The 10542-nt window shown below is 43.5% G+C and overlaps 1 protein-coding gene across 1 annotated transcript in view; it reads right to left on the reverse strand.

The window, feature by feature from the left end:
- LOC115203452 (aryl hydrocarbon receptor nuclear translocator 2) overlaps positions 1-5193 on the reverse strand; it is a 95416-nt gene extending 90223 nt beyond the window's left edge. The window contains exons 1-2 of the mRNA XM_029768139.1: positions 4895-5193; positions 1891-2005 (exon numbers count right to left, since the gene is read on the reverse strand). Coding sequence (XP_029623999.1) covers positions 1891-2005; positions 4895-4925 — 146 coding nt within the window. The 5' untranslated portion in view covers positions 4926-5193. The remainder of the gene's footprint in view (positions 1-1890; positions 2006-4894) is intronic.
- Positions 5194-10542: the final 5349 nt, after the last annotated feature.

Here is a 10542-nt window from a genome sequence, read left to right on the forward strand (position 1 = left end):
TTCCTGTAAGGAGTAAATAAAAGATGCCCTGGACGGGTCCCTGTTGTGTTCCGTGTCATGTCGAGTTGCCATATTGCCTGGATGGCTTTCGCTTTTATTTCTTCATGTTTGTGTAGGCTAGATGTATAATGGATACAGTGCAATCGTAAAGTATTCAGACCCCTTGACTTTTTCCACATTTTGTTACATTACCGCCTTACTCTAAAATTGATGTAAATCTACACACAATACCACATAATGACAAAATGTATAAAAAATAGAAAACAGAAATACCTTATATACATAAGCATTCAGACCCTTTGCTAGGAGACATAAAATTGAGCTCAGGCACATGTGTTTTCCATTGATCATCTATGAGATGTTTCTACAACTTGATTGGTAAATTCAATTGATTGGACATGATTTGGAAAGGCACATACGTGTCTACATAAGTTCCCACAGTTGACAGTGCATGTCAGAGAAAAAAACAAGCCATGAGGTCAAAGGAATTGTCCGTTGAGCTTCGAGACAGGATTGTGTGGAGGCACAGATCTGGGGAAGGGTAGAAAATAATTATGCAGCATTGAAGGTCTCCAAGAACACAGTGGCCTCCATCTTTCTTAAATGGAAGACGTTTAGAACCACCAAGACTCTTCCTAGAGCTGGCCGCCCGGCTAAACTGAGCAATCTGGGGAGAAGGGCCTTGGTCAGGGAGGTGACCAAGAACCCTCTATGGAGATGGCAGAACCTTCCAGAAGGACAACCATCACTGCAGCACTCCACCAATCAGGCCTTTACGGTAGAATGGCCAGACGGTAGCCACTCCTCAGTAAAAGGCACCTGATAGCCCGCTTGGAGTTTGCCGAAAGGCACCTAAAGACTCTCAAATCATGAGAAACAAGATTCTCTGGTCTGATGAACCAAGATTGAACTCTTTGCCCTTAGGTGTCACGTCTAGAGGAAACCTGGCACCATCCCTACGGTGAAGCATGGTGGTGGCAGCATCATGCTGTAGGGATGTTTTTCAGCGGCAGGGACTGGGATATTAGTCAGCATCGAGGGAAAGATGAACGGAACAAAGTACTGTGAGATCCTTTATGAAAACCTGCTCCAGAGCGCTCAGGACCTCAGACTGGGGCGAAGTTTCACCTTCCAACAGGACAACAACCCTAAGAACACAGCCAAGACAACGCAGGAGTGGCTTCGGGACAAGTCTCTGAATGTCCTTGAGTGGCCCAGCCAGAGCCAGAACTTGAACCCAATCTAACATCTCTGGAGAGACCTGAAAATAGCTGTGCAGCTATTTTCCATCCAACCTGTTTTTGCTTTGTCATTATGGGGTATTGTGTGTAGATTGATGAGGAGGAAAAACACCATTTAATAAATTTTAGAATAAGGCTGTAATGTAACAAAATGTGGAAAAGGTAAAGGGGTCTGAATACTTTCCGAATGCACTGTATGTTGTTGTATAGGCAGAATGCCAGGGCATGGGGTAAATATGTCCTGATTTCACCCCGGGGGTTAACGTACCATGGAATACTCCCGTAATCTTCTGTTCCCTCTGTCTTCCACCTGAGAGTGCTTTTTTAATCATACATGCAGCTATATGAGATTACTGTTTGCTTTTTTCGGTGGCACTATATCAAACTATCATACATTGTATATCTCTGGCGTGTTACTGTCCTGCTAATAAAGCTTGTTTGAAATTCAACATTGGAATATTGGCCTGTGTGCTTGCTCTGTGTTTTTGTTATCCATGCCTGAAGTTCTGCTCATTGGAATAATGAAGCAATTCTATTGATATTTGGTCCTGGGATAAACATGGAAAACTCTTGATATACTGGTGTAATACTCCTGGAACACCAGTGGAATAGCCTTGTGGGTAAAATGCAGATATAAAATAGTACTCACCCTCCGGATCTCCTCTTGCCCCCGCGGCCCGGCATGGCTCCGCCCATCCTCACTTGGCCCGCCCCCACCACCGCCCCCGGCATAGTAACGGGCCCCGGCAACTCACTGCCCATCTCTGGAACAGAGGACAGAGAAAGGTACCACATGAGAACATGGCATTAGACATTGTGTGACATTGTGACTGTATTACAGCTGCATTAATATTACTCTGAAAGTGTGGACATGGCCATGTGGAACCTCCAGAAGAACATGCCATGGTGGCTTTTCTGTTGTTTTCAATGTAGCCTAAATCCAGCCTGTTTTAGGACACAGAAAGACTGAATATGGAGCTCCGTGTCGTGCTGGGTGGTGAGCTGAAGCACATTGCGTGCCAAATCAGAATTTCTCTCTCTGTGCCTTCTCCCAGGCCTACCAACTCACCCTCTCTCTCTCTCTCTCTCTCTCTCTCTATGGTCTACTCTCTCTCTGGTCTACTCATTCACTCCTTCAGCCAGATGTTATGGATATGCTAAACAAACCCCCTTCTCTGCCCCAGTGCTCCCAGCAGTTTTGTTAATATTTGATACAAGCTAGCGTTTCCCCTCTCCTCTCCCTCCCCTTCCTATCCTTCCCTCTCTGTCTCCTCCACTAGCTTCTACTTTTCTCTGTCTTGGAAAACCCCCAGATGCATTGCAGACCCCAGCAAAGAACCAACCAACTAATTCATTCATTCATGAAGTAGCCTAGAGGTATATAAACAACACTTCAACTCATACATGCATAATAACTAGTGCTCAGGAGATGGCAGCCAGACATAGCATGGCGTACTATGGTTCTAGGTGAGAACACAGTGTCTGGCTACACAGGGCTGGAGAGGACAGCCAGGAACTCTATGTCTGGCTACAGGAGGCTGGGCTGGAGAGGACAGCCAGGACACACAGCGTCTGGCTACAGGAGGCTAGGGCTGGAGAGGACAGCCAGGAGCACTGTGTCGGGCTACAGGAGGCTAGGGCTGGAGAGGACAGCCAGGAACACTGTGTCTGGCTACAGGAGGCTAGGGCTGGAGAGGACGGCAAGGACACACAGCATCTGGCCACAGGGGGCTAGGGCTGGAGAGGACAGCCAGGAACACTATGTCTGGCTACAGGAGGCTAGGGCTGGAGAGGACAGCCAGGAACACTATGTCTGGCTACAGGAGGCTAGGGCTGGAGGACAGCCAGGAACACTATGTCTGGCTACAGGAGGCTAGGGCTGGAGAACAGCCAGGAACACTATGTCTGGCTACAGGAGGCTAGGGCTGGAGAGGACGGCCAGGACACACAGCATCTGGCCACAGGAGGCTAGGGCTGGAGAGGACAGCCAGGACTCACAGCATCAGGCTACAGGGGGCTAGGGCTGGGGAGGACAGCCAGGACACAGTGTCTGGCTACAGGAGGCAAGGGCTGGAGAGGACAGCCAGGACACACAGCGTCTGGCTACAGGAGGCTGGGCTGGAGAGGACAGCCAGGGTTTCCCCTATCATTACTTAGGAGCAGCGCCACCATGTCTAGTAGCAGCATTCCCTGTGTAGCCTAATCTTTCAGCACGCTTCTTCAATCCACCCAAAGACATAATATCACTGGCTCTCACAACAAAACACAACACACATGTATTACTGCCTATGGCATAATCTGACAAATAGGTTTGTTACTGGGATAAGAGGAGATTAATGCATTGTGTAATCTGGCTACATTATTGGAAATGACAGTAAAATCGAAGATGAATTTCTTATTAAATGTTTTTGGCAGTAGAACAGTTAGTTTCAATAATCAGTTAACGTTACTGTATAAAAGACATCAGGCCTTGGCTAACCAGAGCAAATAGAACTGGAGTGAATACACATCTGGAAACGTAAGATTTAGGCCTATTTTTAGAGTACTATTTTTCAACACACAAGGCTCAGGCTACATTCCATAGCCTACACATATTTGATGACAAGCAGCAATTCAGCAACGCCTATATAAACCATTGTTTGCCTTCCTCTAAATGTTTTCTCCTATATCACTACCAAACTTGTATCATTGCCCAGAATTGATTATATTAATAAGAGCGCCAGCGATATAACTGCACCTCAGCTAAGGATGCATTGTAGCCTAGTACTTCCGTAATACAGTAAAACTCTGAAAACAAAGTGTATGCTGTGTGTACATTTATTTGCTCAGTAACAATGTAACAACGTAATGACTACATAACAGCAACAATGTAATTAACACCTTTGACTGTCATTGCATGGCAAATAGAGCTTCAAGGTTCAAACACAGGCAGATAAAGGTAGTTTTACTGGTCATGCAAATAACACTAGCTAGGCCACTAGGTTACTATTTAGGCCGTTCACTAAAAACTTTAACTTCTTCCTCAAATAACATTTGAGTAAAGAAAGCCGGGCTACAAAAGTGCTGTTAGCGCCCAGCAAGCTGCAGATTTAATCTAGCTATCGAGTCAACCGGCGATGGAGATGGACCAACAAATCGCTGTGACTGACACCAGTGACAAACATCGAAATGACTCGACTCAAATCGCCCGAGTTTACGTCGATAGGCCAAGGGCTCGGATATGCAAAAGAACCTTTGTATCGTGAGGGGGACTGGCTGTTCAGTGAAATCAGAGCACGTAGCAGCAGCTAACTAGCTGCCTGTTGGGTTGAGCCAAAACGCAACCAGCATCTCATTTAGCGTGCAGATAATACATGCAAGACATTAAAAAGCTTCTGCCCCTATCATAGGCTGTGTGTGTGTGTGTGTAAACAATGGACGTATGTTCACGCTATAATGAAGAAAATGAGTTTATAGGTGTACAGAAAGTGTTTTGAGGCTGCGATAGCACCGTGGGGGAAGGGGATGCTGTGGAGAGCTGGAGCTCTGTGAGCCTGACGTCCGCGTCTTCAGCTTTCCATTTCGGTAAATGTCAAAAATACATTTTAAAGATATAAATCACCATTAAACGCCCACTGTTTTTGCTTTTTCCTTAAAATAAAATCGCGACTTACCCGATGGATTTACCGCGGCGGGAGTTGCCATGTTGCCTCGATAGAAAAACAAAATGCAGCTATGAAAATGACGCACAATACGGCTCGAGAGCCCCGGGAGAGACAATCCACTCAGTGGTTTGACACGCGAGCTCTCGGTTCAGCCACCTATAGCCTCACATGCATTCGGTCGAAATACAAATAAGTCACGAATATCAACAATAAAGGCCCTGTTATTTCGGGTTCGCTTGGCCCGATGAAGTCAACAGTATTTTATAAATTCGTTCTTTCAGACTGAAAAATGCAAGATGTCTGAAAGGTGTCTAAACACCGCGAGACTTCACTTGAATTAATTCTGTGTAGACTATTTTTGCTTTGAGTCAAATTAAGCTTTGAAAGATGAAAAGTCAGTTAATGTCAGTGAGATACAGTAGCCTAACATCCTTTGCCAGTATTCACTTGTTGAATCGTGGTCCTATCTTTCATATAGAATAGAACAGCCAAATCAAGTAGGCTAAAATGTAATCCCATATAGGCCAAATGTTTGCTTTGTAAGCATTTATGGCGCTTCAACAGCACTCACTTTGTAAAAGTGTTTTTCACAATTTTTCACCATTGTGACCTGCCCTTTTTTTAGGCACAAACTACTTCAATATACATATACTTCCATAAATGTTTTAAATTAGTACCAGGCTAACTTTAGACAAGGCTTGTAAGGCTTGTGGGCATCCTAGAGCAAAACAACTGATATGTACTGTAGGTGTTCATGAGATTCTCACCTTTCCATAGTCCGTTTGTGTGCCAAACTGTTCCGACGCTACCAGAAGTTCGTACCGACTTCAGACGAGTCCCATGATGTTTGTGGGGGTCGTAGAGCAAAACGGAGAACACCATCGTGTTCGTGAGAGTCTCATATTTTTACGTTTTGTAGGCCAAACTGTTCAGATTCTTTAGTTGAATATTTATAGGCCTACTCATGTCTAAAACTACTGTAATATAGTGTAGCTGTTGCAGCCTTAGGATATTTCACACGGTTGTGGTCAACATTTACTAATACTTTCCTGGTTTTAATGAACCTGTTGCAAGTGTCTGCAGCTCTGTGCCTGTATCATTAGATAATACACCCCCCATTAGGCAAAGGCACACCTAACTGCTCTGTTTTTCTCAGAAGTGATAAATATTCTAACTCATCTGTCTCTAGATTACATTTCAAGTTTTCCTCTCCATTACATGCACTGAGTGTACAAAACATTAGGAACACCTGCTCTTTCCATGGCATAGACTGCCCAGGTGAAAACTATGATCCGTTATTGATCACTTGTTAAATCCACTTCAATCGGTATAGATGAAGGGGAGGAGATAGATTAAAGAAGGATTTTTAAGTCTTGAGACAATTGAGAAAGGATTTTGTATGTGCCATTCAAAAGGTGAATTGGCAAGGCAAAATAATTAAGTGCCTTTGAACAGGGTATGGTAGTAGGTACCAGGCGCACCGTTGTGAGTGTGTCAAGAACTGCAACACTGATGGGTTTTTCATGCTCAACAGTTTCCCGTGTCTACCAGGAATGGTCCACCACCCGAAGGACATCCAGCCAACTTGAACCAACAGTGGGAAGCATTGGAGTCAACATGGACCAGCATCCCTGTGGAACACTTTCTACACCTTGTAGAGTCCAACGAACTGAGGCTGTTCTGAGGGCAAACGGGGGTGAAACTCAATATTAGGAAGGAGTTCCTAATGTTTTGTACACTCATTCTAGTACCATTGCAAATATAAAATTCATTACAATATATTTATGTTTTATATTGATTTTCATTGGTGGTCAGTCATATTTACAGTATGACATTGTGTGTTAATAAGACATCGAGCATGCCTTTAGACTAAATGTAAATATGTCTCGGTCCACTGTAAACCACTGAAGGGAAATGCCGATTTGTATCAACAATGTAGAACATGACATAAAACATTTACTTTCAAAATTGTAGACATCTAGTTTGGATTCCACATAGCATCTGCAGGGCTAGAGTTTACATTTATTGGGGTATTTGAGAATGTTAAGCACTCTACTTGCAGTTTCTCAGATGGTGGGGGGAAAAAAACTAATTGAATACAGAAAACTTACAGTGATTTATGAAAGAAATGTATTCTACTAGCTAACCAGAGACTAATGAGAGACTAATGCAGTACAATACTTTTCATAGCAACATGTTTGTCTTGTTACATAGCTGTGCAGAATTTAATTTAAAGAGACCAATTCCTAACAAAATAATCGTTTTCAAGGTAAAAGTTATGCCAGAGGATAAAGTCTGACAACAGCATTGATTGTGCGATGTTTTTGTTGTCAACCGGTGGATTTGTTACTGCAGTTTGTAGTGTATTGTATATATTTACTAATCAATTGACTTAATTCAAAGCCTCCAGATAAATATACCTAAAATGTATAGGCCTCACAGCAATTAAACATAGCCAATGCAAGTAATCAGATTATTACTGTATTGTTATAAGTTCTCATTTGTATGTGGCTAGCCTGGGGGATTTTCATTGGCTGTAAACAAACTCCCTTAATTGTTTTTTTTTGTTCACAGTAATGCTGTGTTGCTGTGTTTGATTAAGGTCCTTTAGATACCACAAAGCAAGATCAATGAGTTATCAAGCTAACGTTCAGAAATAACCGTTAAATCTCTGCATCCTAAAATAAAAACCTGAAGCTAGTGGAGTATGCCTTATGGATTTTCCATTTTGCCCATCTTTGTTTACCAATGTGGAATTGTTCCTGAATATTTTGGAAAGTTAGCTGGCTAACTCATTCAAATAAAATCAAACATCTTTTTTTTTAAATTTAACCTTTATTTAGCTAGGCAAGTCAGTTTAGAACAAATTCCTATTTACAATGACGGCCTACCCCGGCCAAACCCTAACCCGGACGATGCTGGGCCAATTGTGCGCCGCCCTATGGGACTCCTAATCACGGCCGGTTGTGATACAGCCCAGGATTGAACCAGGGTCTGTAGTGACACCGCTAGCCCTGAGATGCAGTGCCTTTGACTGCTGAGCCCATTTAAAGTGCTTTTTTTTATCTCAACACATTTAGCATTAAAGAAGTGAAATGAAGGACATAAAAACAAAAACATAATAAAAGAGATTAATAAAATAATATAAAACATGAATTAATTCTGATTTATAGGGCCTGAAATCTTAATGTCAACCAAACCTCTAGACAAAAACTTGCCTGCCAAAAGGTGCCCTGGGCTCGTTTCCATCTGGAAGTTGGGTTGCTAAATGTCTGACTCCCACCAAATCTGTCTGTCCTTCTCCAGACTCATTTGTCATTTGCCTGGGTACCAGTCTGGAGTCTGGTTTTGCTCTAGCCAACTGCTCTGGCACAAGGGAATGATGGAGTGTCCCTGAATGCTACCCAGGCTAGGGAATTCCTCCTGGGATTCTTTAATGTAATCAATAAGCGTATAAATAGTGGGCAAACTGAGTGGGAAAGAGAGTGAGAGAACGACCCATAGCCAAGCTGCCCCCAGCACTAGTGGTGTAGAGTGTTGCCCTCTAGACAGTGATCTTAGATCAGTTTAGCATTTCCCCACTAATGGTTAGGATAAGTTAGGAATGGTTAGGAGTAGTCAGGATTGGGGGAGGGAAAGCTGATGCTAGATCTGTACCTAGGGGAAATGTTACCCCTGAGCCAATATAAAGTTTTTTGGTCACGTACACAGTTTAGCAGATGTTATAGTGAGTGCAGCTTGTGTTACTAGCTCCTAACAGTGCAGTAAAGTGTCAAAGCAGTGCAACCTGCAACAGACTGGGTGTATTTACGTGTTATTATGCAAACTGTATTCTTATAGTTTAACAAAACTTGGGCTGTATGACAAGTGTGTAAGTGAATTGTGTGTGTGTGTGTGTGTGTGTGTGTGTGTGTGTGTGTGTGTGTGTGTGTGTGTGTGTGTGTGTGTGTGTGTGTGTGTGTGTCTTGTTTGTCCTTGACCGGGGGGGTGGGGGGGATGACAGGTCCCAAAGGACAAGAGGAGAAGAGCGTAAGTCTCTCAGGAGTAGTGAAGAGATGAGGGTATTGTGTATTCCTTTCTGTCTGTCTGTCTGTCTGTCTGTCTGTCTGTCTGTCTGTCTGTCTGTCTGTCTGTCTGTCTGTTTTTCGTTCTTTATGCCTGTCTACCTGTCTTTCTGACTGTCGGTCTACCTGTCTGTCTGTCTTTCTATATGCCTGTCTGTCTGTCTGCCTGTCTGTCTGTCTGTCTGTCTGTCTATCTGTTAATACTGTATTATGTATTATGCTCCAAGAAATGTTCTCTCTCTCTCACACACACACACACACACACACACACACACACACACACACACACACACACACACACACACACACACACACACACACACACACACACACACACTCACACACACACACAGAGAGAGACACGCACACACAAACGCACACACAAACACACACTTCTCCTCTGTTATTACTGTAATTGGACTGACCCTCTCTGTGGCTGGCAGTCAGTGGCCTGGGACAAGCCAAACAATCTAACCCAACAAACTCAGTCCCCTGGTTAGGTTTTCTGGTGACTAAGGCTTTAGGGACTGAACACAGCAAAGAGTTTTTTACATTTTTTTATTTATTAAAAAAAAAATTATTTCACCTTTATTTAACGAGGTAGCCTAGTTGAGAACAAGTTCTCATTTACAACTGCGACCTGTCCAAGATAAAGCAAAGCAGTGCGACACAAACAACAACACAGAGTTACACATGGAATAAACAAGCGTACAGTCAATAACACAATAGAAAAAAAGAGTCTATACACAGTGTGTGCAAATGGCGTGAGGAGGTGTGGCAATCCATCGTAGCGAAATAATTACAATTTAGCAAATTAACACTGGAGTGATAGATGTGCAGATGATGATGTGCAAGTAGAAATACTGGTGTGCAAAAGAGCAGAAAAGTAAATAAAAACAAGATGGGGATGAGGTAGGTAGATTGGATGGGCTATTTACAGATGGACTATGTACAGCAGCAGCGATCGGTTAGCTGCTCAGATAGCTGATGTTTAAAGTTAGTGAGGGAAATATAGGTCTCCAGCTTCAGCGATTTTTGCAATGTGTTCCAGTCATTGGCAGCAGAGAACTAGAAGGAAAGGCGGCCAAAGGAGGTGTTGGCTTTGGGGATGACCAGTGAGATATACCTGCTGGAGCGCGTGCTACGGGTGGGTGTTGTTATCGTGACCAGTGAGCTGAGATAAGGCGGAGCTTTACCTAGCAAAGACTTATAGATGACCTGGAGCCAGTGTGTCTGGCGACGAATATGAAGCGAGGGCCAGCCGACTAGCGCATACAGATCGTAGTGGTGGGTGGTATATGGGGCTTTGGTGACAAAACGGATGGCACTGTGATAGACTGCATCCAGTTTGCTGAGTAGAGTGTTGGAGGCTATTTTGTAAATGACATCGCCGAAGTCGAGGATCGGTAGGATAGTCAGTTCTACGAGGGTATGTTTGGAAGCATGAGTGAAAGATGCTTTGTTTCGAAGTAGGAAGCCGATTCTAGATTTAATTTTGGATTGGAGATGCTTAATGTGAGTCTGGAAGGAGACTTTACAGTCTAGCCAGACACCTAGGTATTTGGAGTTGTCCACATATTCTAAGTCAGAACC

Source organism: Salmo trutta, chromosome 12 (assembly GCF_901001165.1).
Source record: "Salmo trutta chromosome 12, fSalTru1.1, whole genome shotgun sequence".
NCBI lineage: Eukaryota > Metazoa > Chordata > Actinopteri > Salmoniformes > Salmonidae > Salmo > Salmo trutta.